A 14,463-nucleotide genomic window follows, 5' to 3' on the forward strand; every position below is an offset into this window, starting at 1 on the left:
TAGAAATATGTTTTTGTTTTTCTATCAGACTTCTTAGCAAACTAACAAACCATTCCTCCCATCAAAGCCTGGAGCCCTGGACCTACTTCCTGCTGCTCCCGACCCCAGCCTCCTGCTGTCACCTCCTCCTGTCCTTAGATCAAGCTCTACTCAGTAGCATCTTCTTCCCCATTTTAGGGCATCTAAAAAATCAGCCACTGGAGTCTCTCTTTATTATTCTTTCGATGTTTCGGATTTAAATGTAAATATCTTTGGTAAGGATGGATGACACCCTAGGACTGCAACACAACTGTGGCACAGAGCATCCCTGCGTTCTCGGGATAGGGGCGATGGGGTTGAGGAAGGCGTATGAGCTCAACAACTCACGTGTATGTAGGGTCATGGGAATGTCTCACTGGTAAGAGTAGTGTTGAGTCAATTCAGCTGAGGCCTGGAGTATTGTATTGATGTGACTGAAATACATTAAAGGCAGACGGGCATTTCATCTTTTCTATTTTCTCTTTTTAAATATTTTACTGCAGAGGTTAGGAAAAAGACTCACAGGCTTTGGAGTTAGAATCCTGGCCATTTACTAGCTGTGTGGCCTTGGAAAAACTACTTAACCTCTTTGACTCTGTTTTCCTCTCTGTAAAATAACACTACCTACCTTAACAGTATTGTTTTGGAGATTAAATAATGTACACCAACACTTGGTAGAGGTTCTTATACATAGTAAATGATTACTGTTAGGATTTTTATTGATCAGTGATCCTTCACAATGGCCCAGTTTGATGGTTTCTTCTTAGTAGAAATACATTTGGGAAAATCAGAATTATATTGTTAATTATATTCAGCTTCAGTGACAATTTCTCTTCTAAGCCTGTTGGCGTGTATAACAGTTGGAGGGTAGAGTGGCAAGTGTAAGCCCATGTGGGTGACTTTTATCATTTCAGGGTCTTGGGCTACTGGGGGTCTGTGCAGCAGGCTGGGTTCAGGGCGAGAAGCTGTTTTAAGAGTTATCTTTATCTGTGGAATGTCAGAAACTTTCTGGAGGAGAGTTGGGGTGGCTAACAGGAGGAGGGGCATGGGGAAGAGAAGGCAAGGCCATAGCTTTGCTTGGACCACAGGGCCACTGAAACCATTCTTTGGTTAGTTTGTTGTAGGTTCAAACAACAAAAAAAAAGTGGGCCCCACCTGTATTCTTGCATAGACATATCCCCTTCCCTGTGCACATTAGAAAAATGTGTGCATGTGTGGGTGTGTATGCAAGGTGGGCAGGGCTTTTGGATTGGGGCCATTTTTACCAACTCTGCCACTGGCCTGTGTTCATATTCATTTATGTCATCTAGGTGGGACAACATTTATGGCCAAAGACATGAGGAATGGTGCCTGAGGGGAGGAAGGTGACTCAGAGGGGACCTAGTAAGGTGCCAAAGAGACTTTCCGGCCAGAGGACCCTGCTTTCAAATCATTATCTTTTACTGCCTCCAAAGGCTATATACTCTATGAGGCACTAGAGACAGGAGGTGCTATTTTCAAATCTTGCAATGCATAGTAAGATGAATTTGGTGTAGAAATATACTATTCTTCCTGTAGGGAATAGCGGACTAGTTATTTCCAGGAAAAGTGAAACTCATAACTTAGCAAGCTGTGCTTTGGCTAGCCAAACCTAGATACTTAAAACTCTGAATATCTGAAAGGTACCCAAGAATAGGGCATTAGTTACCATTTCCTGCACCATAATTAACCTTTGCTTAATCTCCTTAGAACAAATGTGCAAAATATTTCCATCATTGATGAGCCTCTACAATGCATACGTTTTGTTAAATAGCAAAGCAGCTTGTGACTAAACCTGGCACATTTAGCCTTATCAGCAAACCTAAGAACCAGATGTGATTGTATTTTTATAATGAGTTTATTTTTGTTCTTAGATTGCTTTGGATTGCCCATCTGAGCTCTGCCGATTATATACGCAATTTCAAGAGCCCTATCTAAAGGATCCTGCTGCTTATCCTAAAATTCAGGTCAAGTAGTTATGAGGCCTAACATTTTTCTAACATTAATTTTCTTTTAAAAAATGGGTTCCAGCTGGGTGCGGTGGCTCATGTCTGTAATCCCAGCACTTTGGGAGGCTGAGGCAGGTTGACCATAAGGTCAGGAGTTTGAAACCAGCCTGGCCAGCACGGTGAAATCCCATCTCTACTGAAAAAATACAAACAACTATCCGGGCATGGTGGCACATGCCTGTAATCCCAGCTACTCAGGAGGCTGAGGCAGGATAATTGCTTGAACCTGGGAGGTGGAGGTTGCAGTGAGCCGAGATCGCGCCACTGCACTCCAGCCTGGGGGACAGAGCAAGACTCCATCTCAAAATAAATAAATAAATAAATAAATAAATAAAAATAAAAGTAAAAAAAAAATGGGTCCCATATAGGAAATAGGAATTAATATTTTCAAAGATGAAAATGTTTATTTTTTTGTACTTTTTAGTCAGGCCAAGTTAACTGCTGATTTGCTGATATTATTTCTCTGTTCAATACAGATGCTGGCATATATGTTCTATTCTGTTCCTTACTTTGTGACTGCACTGTATGGCTTAGTGGTTCCTGGATGTTCCTGGATGCCTGACATCACATTGATACATGCTGGAGGTCTGGCTCAGGTACTAAGAATATTCTGTTGAGAAGGTTTACTTGTGGTCTAGGTGTCATTGTTGAATACATGAAAAACTTCTCAGTGTTTTAGAGTAGGAGATAGCTATTAGACATGTCACCTTTGGTTTTGCAGTTCTTCGGAAGACATTTCTGCAAGTACATTTTATTTAAATCTCACAATAACTATATGGTAGATGTGCCAACCCAGTTACATAGATGAGGAAACTGAGGTCCAGTGAAGTTAAATGATTTGCCTGTTACACACCCAGCATGCGGCATTGTTTTATAGGACTGTTTCACAATCTCTGAATACCATGGCTACTAAAAAAGGATTGAGAGCTGTTACCTTCAAAATGTCCATCCAAATATAAGACTTCAGAATTCCACTACACTATGTTATACAGAACCAGGGAAACTGGTTTAAAAAATGTTCTGGGCCTATCAGTTGATTCCTTTTCCACTGGCACCTTGCCAAATATTTGGCCTAGAGTAGGTGTTCAGTGAATGCTTACTGCATTTGACTGAAAATGAAATTATCTACAGAGAACTTCATATATAACATAAAGCACATATTTACAAGATAATTAGCAAAACAAATCAATCTGAACAAGGAAGAAAATTAATTTCATTGTTTTTTCTTACTAGAAATAAAACAAATGAACTTATCGTTTAAAAACATTAGCTCCATCTTGTTCTTTTCAAGCAGTTAAAAGAATGAGGTTCATCCAGAAACTGTAGGCTTGTACAGTCAATTATATGCATGGTATAATAACCACGATCGCAAGACATACTAGAATTCACAGGGTTGAAAAATATAGTATTTAAGGGGTCAATGCATTAAATCCTTTCAGTTTGAGGTAATTCTTAATTACAAAATTAGCATAGTAATATCAAAAAAGTTGATGTAGCATCCAGAAGTAATGGTTCCTGTCCTTTCCTCGAGGGGCTTAAGAAGGAAGAGAACTAACATTTATTGCTCTTTGCTGGTTGTTTTTCCTTTGCAGACCTCTAAATACTTGATTCCTCAGTCCTTGGGCTTTATTTCTGTATTTTAGGTCTTTATCTTTGTATCTTTCAATACCAACTATAAGCTAATGACTTCCAATTTTCTACCTTCAGCCCAAACTGTTCCCAGACTCCTGTATTCCAAACTCAAGTCTTTTTACTTGCATGCCTCACTAGCACCTCAGATTTAATATATAAAATAGGACCTGATCCTTCCCACAACTTCTCTTCCATTTTTTTCATTATGTGTGTAAATAGCCCAATTGCATCCAGCAACTCAAGCCAGGAACTTGGAGTAATTATTTACACTCCTCATCCTCTACATCTAGACCACCACTAAGTCCGTTTTTTTTTTTTTTTTTTTTTAAAGAGACAGGGTCTTGCTCCATCTCCCAGGCTGGAGTGTGATGGCATAGTCATAGCTCACCGCAATCTCAGACTCCTAGGCTCAAGCAATCCTCCTGCCTCAGTCTCCACAGTAGCTGGGACTACAGACATACACCACTGCACACAGCTAATTTTAAAATTTTTTTAAGAGACGGGATCTTATTTTGTTGCCCAGGTTATTCTCAAATACCTGCTTCAAGTAATACTCCTGCCTCAGCCTCCCAAAGTGGTGGGATTACAGGTGTGAGCCACCACACCCAACCAGGTCCAGTTAGTTTTACTCCAGTGATTCTCCAACCCATTTTTTTTTCCAGCTCCGCTGCCCCTACACTAGTCTGAGCTCTCATCACCTTACTTCGTGCCAGGCAAACCACGTTAAAAGTTTTACTTACCTATTTGTCTAAGGATAGGCTATGTGCTCTGCTGCTGTAACAAATACTCAGTGTAGCTTAAAACAGTAAAACTTCATTTCCTGTTTATGCAAAGATCATGTGGGATATTTTCAGGGTCCATGCCTGGCACCAGGTCAACTGCAGGGGAGGCTGGTTACTGTGGTCTTCCTGCCTGCCTCATAATAAACAGCACAATGGACACATAATATTATTTTGTAATAGCTTTGAAAAAAAAATCCCAATTTAAAGATGAGGAAGCTGAGGCTCAGGACACCTGAAACTACTTGCCTTAGATTACAGAGTTATTAGATGGCAGAATAGGGTTATGAAATCCTGTCTGACTCCAAAGCTCATATTCTTCTTTATTGTGTTATCTCGCCCACCCCATGCAAACAATGAACTATGGCACAGAGTCCTACAGCACAAAAGACTGTACGTAGTATGAAGTGTTGGAGAACCTTGTGGGTGGAAGGCAGTGACATTCTGAGTTGGACTCTGAGGGCCAAACGGGGCTTTATTAGGCTGAACCTCTCCAGGGAATAACCCAGGGAAACACTGAGTTGTGGGCATATGCAGCAGGTCTGATGGCAGATTAAGTCTTGGCTTTTTTTTGGCCTGGTTCCCCTGCCTTATTCTCCTGTATCCTTCAGGACAGATGGCCGCATACCCACTTCACTCTTGCCAGCCCTTTCTTTAGAGGATTAGACTGTTCAGTTTGATAGCTGTTCTGTTTGACACCTATCACCTTGTGTTTTGCCTGCACAATCAGGCCTCCTCTACCTGCCATGTGCCTTGGTCAGCCTGGTACCAGTCCCTAAGGCAGGAACACTAAGTGTCATCAGCCAGCAGGCTGGTTAAAGAGACCAGATGTTGGACCTGGTCAAGTCTCAGGAGACAAATGGAAACGGCAGGAAAACCTGGACAACAGCCTCGTCACATGGCCAGGGTCAACAGTCAGGAAGCTTAGGAAGGTCATAGCTTGGAGGAAAATGGGTGTGGTGAGCTTGTAGCAGTAAGACAAACCCTAATTTGTTGGTGAAGCTAAGCTTGCAGATGGGCACTTATTACTCCAGCCAAGTGGTTCTGAGAAGGGCAGTGTGGACTACAGAGCAACTGGCAGCTGCAGGGGTATTACCCCATTCATGTCAGACATCAGGCATCCTGGGGCTTATCCATCACTGCCCAGTTTGTTAAGGCAGCCTGAAGCCCCTCTTGATGGTGAATGCCCAGATCCAGAGCCTAAGGCTAAGGACCAGATCCTGTAAATGTCAGGATGTTTCTCCGAGCCCAGCAGGTGAAGACAGATTGAGTAAAGAATTATGGGTCTAATTCCCATAGCTCTTGGCTGGGCTTTAATATCTACCTACTTATAGTGTGTAGACTAAGGAAAAGTTAGAAACTATGCTGCAACAAAACAATGTATACGACCAGAATAATGAATTAGTTATGTGATTTGTTTTTCACTTAGCAAAAGTACTTGCTTATGAAATGGAGTCTCATCTTATGGGAGTACCTTACACATTCATCACAGAAAGCACTCTCCAGCCAGGCATGGTGGCTCATGCCTGTAATCCCAGCACTTTGGGAGCCCAAGGTGGGTGGATTGCTTGAAGTCAGGAGTTTGAAACCAGCCTGGGTAACATGGTAAAACCCCGTCTCTACAAAAAAATACAAAAATTAGGCTGGCATGATGGCATGTGCTTGTAGTCCCAGCTAATAGGAAGGCTGAGGTGGGAGGATCGCTGAATCCAGGCAGCAGAGGTTGCAGTGAACCGAGATTGCATCACTGCCCTCTCCAGCCTGGGCGGCGACAGAGAGAGACCCTGTCTCTCCACTACTCAAAAAAAAAACAAAAAAAAACCATTTTTCTGTAACTTTAATCAGCATCTTTGCTTGCTAAAATTGCCATTCTTATTTAGAAGCCTTATGCATTCATGATCCCACTAACTTTACTAAAAGTTACTTTATTGAAACATCTAGTAAACTCTCAAGAATCTATGCAACTTAGTAAGGAAAAAAACACACGTTGAATTCATTCTTGATCAGTATAGGCCAATGCAAGAAATACTGAGTAGGAGCCGGGCGTGGTGGCTCACACCTATAATCTCAGCACTTTGGGAGGACGAGGCAGGTGGATCACCTGAGATCAGGAGTTTGAGACCAGGCTGGCCAACATGACGAAACCCCATCTCTACTAAAAATACAAAAAATTAGCTGGGCGTGGTGGTGGGCGTCTATAATCCCAGGTACTTGGGAGGCTGAGGCAGGAGAATCGCTTGAACCCGCAAGGTGGAGGTTGTAGTGAGCCGAGATCACACCACCGCACTCCAGCCTGGGTGACAGAGTGAGACTGTCTCAAAAAAAAAAAAAAAGGAAGAGTGAGTAGTTACTGGGGCCTTGATTTCAGACCATGTAGGAGTCTGCCAAATCTGCTGCCTTAAGAAATCAGAAGAGCAAGGAAAGAGTAAAAGAAGATTGAATAAAATGAAACCAGGACACATTTTAGACCAAAGAGTTCCACTGGGGACTTACTCATAACCCAGGTATCTTTTCATATAAAATGCTAACTATAGGATTAAAGCTGCAAGTGTAATCTGAAAGGCATTAGAGGCTGCTTAGATCCACTTATTAGCATTTCCTCAGTTGAAGCATTTTCTCTGCTAAAATATCAATGAAAATGAAAAAAAGTCAGAGCCAGTAGAGTTCATATAGTTAGAAGCATAAGCTCTGGAGGTGGACTGGTTCAGACTCTAACCTGTTGCTGATGAGCACAATGACCTTGGCTACTTTACCTCTCTGATCCTCAGTTTCCTCTTCTGTAAAGTGAGGATAATAACAGTAGCTTTCTCATGAAATTGCTGTGAGGGCTGGATGAGGTAATATATGTAAAGGGCTTAAAGCAGTGCCCGGCACATAACAGCTACGTAAACTCTTTGTTGCTATTATTACTAGTAGAAGATTCCCAGTAAGAGTTTGGAGAAATGCCTTATATTGTAACCTGTTACAAATTAGACAAACTAATTAAATTATGTGTATTGTATATAATTATCAAGAAAACAAAGAAACTGGGGGGAAAGCTTTGGGACAGACTCACCATGGGCTTAGCCTGCCATCCCACAGCCAGCAAAGCAGGTTCAGTTACTTCAGTCAGGTGCGGCCCTCAGACTCTCTAACTCCCTGGCTATGTAGGTGCTATGCCATGTCTTTTTCTCACGAAGAGATATGGAAGCTTATGTGTGAATAATTTGGTTGTGAAGAGTTAACTCTACTGAAGTAAATTTATTATTTTTTTAAATTGAGACAGAGTCTTGCTATGTTGCCCAGGTTGGTCTCAAACTTCTGGACTCAAGTGACCCTCCTGCTTTGGCCTCCCAAAGTGCTGGGATTACAGGTATGAGCCACCATGCTCAGCCTGGAAGTAAATTTCATACGGTTTTTCCCTCATGGAGATGTTAAGAAAAATCTGAAAGTAAAGGTTTAGGAAGAACACGGATAAGTTGGGATACTAATGCAAATCTTGTTTTCTTCATTTGCTTCTGGTGTGATTCATTGCTAAACATCTTTATTTAGTATTAAATTAATACTGGATTTAATATCTTTATGTGCTTATCCTTTCATGGAGACAACAGTAAAAAGGTCAAAAGGTCAAGAGGATCTAAAAACAAAGGGCCCAGGTTTTCTACAGAGTCAAGCACCAGATCATGAATAGGTATTTCAGTTTTGTATTTGTGTCTACAGAATAGCCCCAAGTGCTTGGCACTGTCTAAGCATATCACAAACATCAATTCACTGAACCCTCAAAATAACCTATGAGGTGGGTTCCACACCTCACCCAAGGCCATACGGCTGGTTTGTGGTGGAGTTGTGATTTGACTCTGGATGTCTAGTTCCAAAGTCAGTGTTGTGAACCAATAAACTATGTTGCTCAGAAAACTCTAAGAAAAGATAATACAGTTCTGGATTAGCTATTTATACTGTATTAGCAAAAGACCCTGGCTATCATCCCAATGGTCACCTAAGTTTTCTGCCTGTAACATTCACATGGACATATAACACTCTTTCAGTTCTTCTTTCTGGAAAAAGCATTAACTTTTTTAGTTATCCTTTACAGATTGTCGCTATACATGTAAGAAAACAGCTCTTAAAATTTAGCCTTTGTTCACTTTATTATCTCATTTGCCACTCCATCCTTTAAAAAAAATCAGAGTATATCTCTTAATTATTTCTGTAAGGTGAAAATGATTTAGAATGAAGTAGAAGAAATATTATTAGGGACTCAACCTCACATTGCTAAATTCTGGATAAATTTCTAGGATCAACAACTCATATCTGTAATCCTGGGCCTCCTGTTAATTCAGCAGCACTGAGTTCACTGAGCCACCTGACCCCAGCACAGGCTCAGGCTGAGCTCTTCAGGTCCTGCCATGAGAGGTCTCCTGCTGCTGGGAACAACACCCAGGAGACAACCTGCAGCCCCTTATTAGCTATGTGCTTGGGAAGAGAAACCTCCTCAGGTGAGACTGAGGTTTTTCTGAACTTCCTCCTGAACACTTAACATCCTATGCCTTAGAAGAAAGCTATGGTCAGGTGCTCACTCAGCTAGAAGTGTGGCTACCATAAGTACATCCATTAGGACTATGAGCAGTACTGGGAGCTGCACACAACTGGCCTTAGAGTTCTCTCACATACAAATGCCTCTTTTGATTATGAATGTTAAAATTTTTGTGCCTTAATAATTCTAAATAAAGAGGCCTACTAAAATACATACAAAAATAGAGAAAAGCTTTGTAGACCCTTTTTGTATTTTGACAGTCACAAGTCCATTGTTGTTGAACGTTTATTGAGCTCTAACAATGTGATAGGTGCCACACAAAACATTAGACACAGTACCTGCCCAGTGGGCTTACAATCTAATCTAATCTTTTTTTTTTTTTTTTTTTTTTAAGACAGAGTCTTGCTCTGTCACCCAGGCTGGAGTGCAATGGCGCAATCTTGGCTCAATGCAACCTCCACTCCCAGGTTCAAGCAATTTTCCTGCCTCAGCCTTCCGAGTAGCTGAGATTACAGGCGCCCACCACCACGCCCGGCTAATTTTTTTTATTTTTAGTAGAGATGGGGTTTCACTATGTTGTCCAGGCTGGTCCTGAACTCCTGATCTCAGGTGATCCACCCGCCTCAGCCTCCAAGAGTGCTGGGATTATAGGCATGAGCCACTGTGCCCGGCCATGATTCATTTAATGTTGCCATGAGTTTGCTGTTCATGAAAATGAGGTATTAACTGCACTGGTTAGTGCAGGAAAAGAGCCTAAGGAATCACTGACTTTTTATGCAGGCTTCCCTATGCAAGTAGGCACAACTGCTCATCTTTATTCTCTCAAAGTATGGTTGGCATTTCCCCAAATCTGGTGATTTTGTGATGTGTATAAGTATCTATAAAGATAGAACCACCAAACCCACATTTCTGAAAACCAGGGATCGAATTTGGCTTCTAGTCCAGAAGAAAATGCTTGGTTATATATTCAGAAAAACACTACTATTCAAAACAGGCCCTAAGGAAAAATAGTACGGGAGCCATGCTCCTGCTGAGAGTTCCTAGAATGTCCAGAAAGCACCTCCTTAGGGCAGCCCTGAAAGTGCCCTTCACTCAAGGTTTTTTGTCCTTGGAGCCCGGAGATGCAAATACATTTGCTGGGTTCTGCCTGGGCATCTACCCAGGGGAGGTGTATCTGAGGGCTGAGTCCTCTCAGTGCCTCATGGATCACAATGTAGACAATCCACGTGTTGGTCCTTGGCAATACATCATGCTAATTTCTATTTCCAGAGTAGCAAACATGTACCACAGGTCTCCAGAATATACCAGGAATTTGCAAAAATGCAGCCCATTAAAATATTTGCCACTGATAAAAAATTCATAGACATTTTTTAAGTAAAAAACTTGTCCTTTTCTTGCCATGGTGAAGTCAAGTGATGAGTAAACACCTTTATCTGTGAATCACTCAGCAGAATACATTGGTTTCATATGGAAAGAAATGTAAAATAACTTATATGTATTTAAAGCAAATTATTTAATTCTTCATTCTTGTTACTTCTATGCCTTCTCTACAGTGTAGTCTTTTGTCTCTTTGATCCTGATGAACTGATAATTTACTACTTAATACACTTATATTCCCAATCCTGTATTCATGTATATCTTGAATTTCAGCAAGATATGAAAATGCAGACTCCAGGGGTACATTTTGTAATGATACAAGCCTTCTGAGGAAATTTTCTGACAGGAGCTTTTAATCCTGCTGTGGTCTGTTTTACCCTTTCCAATATGGTTTTCCTCTGTGCTTGCGAAAAATATCAAAAAAGACCAATTGGCACGTTCTGAATGTGTTTTCTGAACAAGTATGTAAGTAGAGAGGGAGGCCATTTTGCAAATGCAGATAATGCTGACAAGTCATACTTCTAAATAACTTATAATTTGATTTAAAAAGGTTGCCTGCATGTACATTTGCCATTTTACAAAGAGCAACTGTACTCCTACCTCCACCCAAATTGGTAACAACCTTATCTTACAAACAACCCTTAATATTTTAAAAGCTGCAGAAAAAACAAATACATGAATAAATGAATAAACAAAAAACACATAGGGAAAGGGTAGAAGCTCTTGCTCCAAGGAGTAGATAAAAGACTGATAAATGAAGCTGAGGTCCCCCCAGTGCTTCCCTTTCAATAGTTTGTTATGCTAAAAATATTTTAGTTTTTAAAAACTCTGCACTTTCTTCACTTTTATTGGAACTCAATTTGTGAACCACAACTGAGTCTCTATGTAGGATCTCCAGAATGCAAATCAGAAAAAAATTTGAGATTTTATTCAGATTTTTCTACTAGATTGAGCCACTAATGTTTGGTAAGGGGCACTTGATGGTTAAAAACACAACTGGCATGATAAAACTACACGAAATAATATCTACTTTATTTGAACAGTCATATCAAGAATGGCCCTAAATTTAATCAAAGACTAAATTCAATGAAAGACTCTCACATTAAAGACTCTGGATTGTTTGAAGGTATTTTGCCTGCAGGTGAGACTGGTTTTGACGGCACAGAAACGTAGCCTGAATGAACTATTCAGAACTCATCGTGCATCCAACTGAACATGTTTCATGCTTACCCCATTTTTTTTTTTTTTTATGCAACAGGCTCAGTTTTCTCACATTGGTGCTTCTCTTCATGCTAGAACTGCTTATGTCTACAGAGTCCCCGAAGAAGCAAAAATCCTTTTTTTAGCATTAAACATAGCATATGGAGTTCTTCCTCAGCTCTTGGCCTATCGCTGTATCTACAAACCAGAGTTCTTCATAAAAGCAAAGGCAGAAGAAAAAGTGGAATAAAAATATTACTTCATGTTCCTTTCTAAATTACTAACTTTTGTTATACTGGTACTGATATTATGTCCCATTTCATTCTCTTCTCATACATGAATACTTAAGAATATGTACATTCTTGCTCTGCACTGTATGTGTGAGCTATATAGTATTGTGTAAATTTCTGAAGGAAAATGGAAATTCTTAAGAAAGTCTGTTTAAAGAAATATATTCAAAATCATTTGTGAATAAACTTGATCATCCATCTCAATATTCTGTTTGACATATGAAATAATTATAAGTGTAAAAAATTACAATTTAATGTCAACAGTAGTGAGCATGAAACTGTTCAAAAGAGAATATAGAGAATATGGCCTGTGCATATTAAAAAATTCAAAACAGTGAATGCAGACTGGAGAAATAACTTTTGCAAATAAGATGAATATGCTTCATTATTAACCTCAATATAAAAGGCAAATCATCAGAATATTTGTAAATGTTGTTTGAAAAATCTTTTCCCAAGGAAAGTTCATTATTTGCTGCTGTTTTAAGAAAATTACTTTTACTAAATTTTTTTGTGTGAATTTAAATAGCTAAATAGGGATCAATAACTCTCTCTACCCTTAATGAACACTTGTTTTAGTGGTGGCTGAAAATATTTCTATTGTATTTCTGTGTATATTTTTAATAAAATTATTTTCGGCCTCTTATGAAGACAAATCTTATTAAATTTGAAACATTTCATATATACACATAAAATTGCTTTTAAACAAAATTTGTGAGTTGTATATTCCAATTCAAAATGTCATCTACATTCCCCTTATGTTTCAGTGTGAGCAATGAAGAGGCCTTTTGATGAATTAATTAAATTTCATTAATTTAAAAATACATTCAAATATTCAAAATTAAAAAGTATCTTTTAAAGAAAAAGTATTAGATTGACATCCCTACTATCTTTTTATGAACTTTCCATGTTTGGGATTGTATGTTGAATATATTAGAGAAAATCAGTATTTACTAAATGAAAGAAACACACCAAAAATACAAACAGCCACCTCCTCACTGTGCCCTGGAATGATAAATGGACTGGTGCTTTCATACCCTTAGCTGCCATCATCATCATCATCATTAATGGCCCTAGGCTTTTAGGTCTGCTCACATTTTCTCATGTTTTTATTAGCTCTCACAAAGAAAACCAAAAGAAAATGGGATACACATCAATGCATGGATAATATCAGGTTACAAAATCTAGGGTCCACAGGGCTGGTAAATATGCATGTGTAAGCAAATCATGTAGTCATCTCCCCTTCATCCCCTACAGTGTTTTCAAATAATCTAAAACCCAGCGAGTGTTTAAAAAAAAAAAGAAAGAAAAAACCCTCACCTGCACTTGATTCTATTGTCAGCTTGCTGTGAACAATTTTTGCTTTAATATATGAATTACATTAATACCTCACATTACATATATGAAGCCAAATTACACTAACTTAGTTTGCTTACAACCTCAAATCTTACTCCCAGTACACATTCCAATAAATTTATTCTGTAAAAACAATACATTTTTTTGTTTTTGATTTTTTTACAGTAAACTTTTCAACTACAAACCTTGAATATGCAAAAGATGTTCCAAGGACAAGCATTAACAGGATTGATAAAACCCAAACTGACTAAATGTGTTCTCACAATATAAGCTGGCATAAAAATAAATAAAATTCTCTATTTTCACAATAGCAACAATAATGTACACATAATAATGGTTTATGGATGAATATTAACTATTCTAATTGTAGTTCCAAAAGAAAACAGTTTATTTTAAAAGTCTACATTTAAAAGTCAATGTTTTGTCTGGTTTCCCATAGGGCTGTTGCTGATTCCAGCTTTAAAATGTGAAGTATCCACCTTGAGTGCTTAGCTCAAAATTGTATTGGCACTGGGAAAAAATAAATCATTGCCTTTATTTTGGAGTAACACAAAAAGACTCACTAACTTCACATATAGAAACTTAGTTTGTGTACATAACAATATGAATTTTGAGAAGTATAAGCTGTCAACTAGCTATTTCTAATACGGAATAGATATTTTACAATATGGTTAAACTTTACACATGGCCTCAAAACTGAAGGACAATTTTAATTTCGTCTTCAATATACCAACATTATGTATTTAGGAATTAATTCCTGGGTCTGTCAAAGAGAGGAAATTCCATTCTTAAGCATTATGTTGAGTGGTCATCTAAAAAATGTTAATTTATATTTAACTGAGTGTTTGGTGATGGTGGGGTCAAGGCAGGAAAATGATGATCATAACTGCCTTGATAAAAGGATCCTAGACATGTATAAGTCTGCGCAAAAATCTTGATAATCCTTAGTGGTTAAGGGCAACCTCATGCAACCAAATAACATGAAATTAAATCAATAACTTTTAAAAAAGGCTGAAATGTCTTTTCCCCCAAAACACAACAGAGGAATATGAATAATGTACATACAAACTGGGGTTCTGTCAATGACAACAAGGACTATGTGTTGGTTCATATCAAATCCAAGAATATTAGACAACCAAACATATAACCTTCTTGTGGTTTTTCTTAATATGCAGCATTCATTATGGTAGTTAGGTCTGTAAAAAAAAAAAAAAGAAAGAAAACAAGCCTTTAGATGATTTAGGATACTAACAATGAGAGCTATCCACACCTAG

At 38.9% G+C, this 14,463-nt stretch overlaps 2 protein-coding genes across 23 annotated transcripts in view; one reads left to right on the plus strand and one right to left on the minus strand.

Annotated features, from left to right (window-relative positions):
• Window positions 1-14,463, plus strand: part of TM6SF1 (transmembrane 6 superfamily member 1) — a 48,651-nt gene that overhangs the window by 17,372 nt on the left and 16,816 nt on the right. For 8 of the 21 annotated variants that reach the window (XM_033189156.1, XM_033189157.1, XM_033189158.1 and 5 more), the window contains 2 exons: window positions 1,911-2,003; window positions 2,522-2,641. In XM_033189156.1, coding sequence (XP_033045047.1) covers window positions 1,911-2,003; window positions 2,522-2,641 — 213 coding nt within the window. The other 13 variants (XM_033189165.1, XM_033189167.1, XM_033189169.1 and 10 more) reach the window with 7 other exon arrangements.
• The window catches only part of HDGFL3 (HDGF like 3), a 105,747-nt gene that overhangs the window by 9,593 nt on the left and 81,691 nt on the right, over window positions 1-14,463 (minus strand). Inside the window, exon 6 of one of the 2 annotated variants that reach the window (XM_033189179.1) lies at window positions 12,920-14,385. The exons of the other annotated variant lie outside the window; for it this stretch is intronic. Within the exon in view, the coding sequence (XP_033045070.1) occupies window positions 14,380-14,385 (6 nt within the window). The 3' untranslated portion in view covers window positions 12,920-14,379. Of the gene's footprint in view, window positions 1-12,919; window positions 14,386-14,463 lie in introns of those variants that run through there. 2 annotated transcript variants of the gene reach the window in all.

This window comes from Trachypithecus francoisi, unplaced genomic scaffold, assembly GCF_009764315.1.
Source record: "Trachypithecus francoisi isolate TF-2019V2 unplaced genomic scaffold, Tfra_2.0 Lachesis_group3, whole genome shotgun sequence".
Lineage (NCBI taxonomy): Eukaryota > Metazoa > Chordata > Mammalia > Primates > Cercopithecidae > Trachypithecus > Trachypithecus francoisi.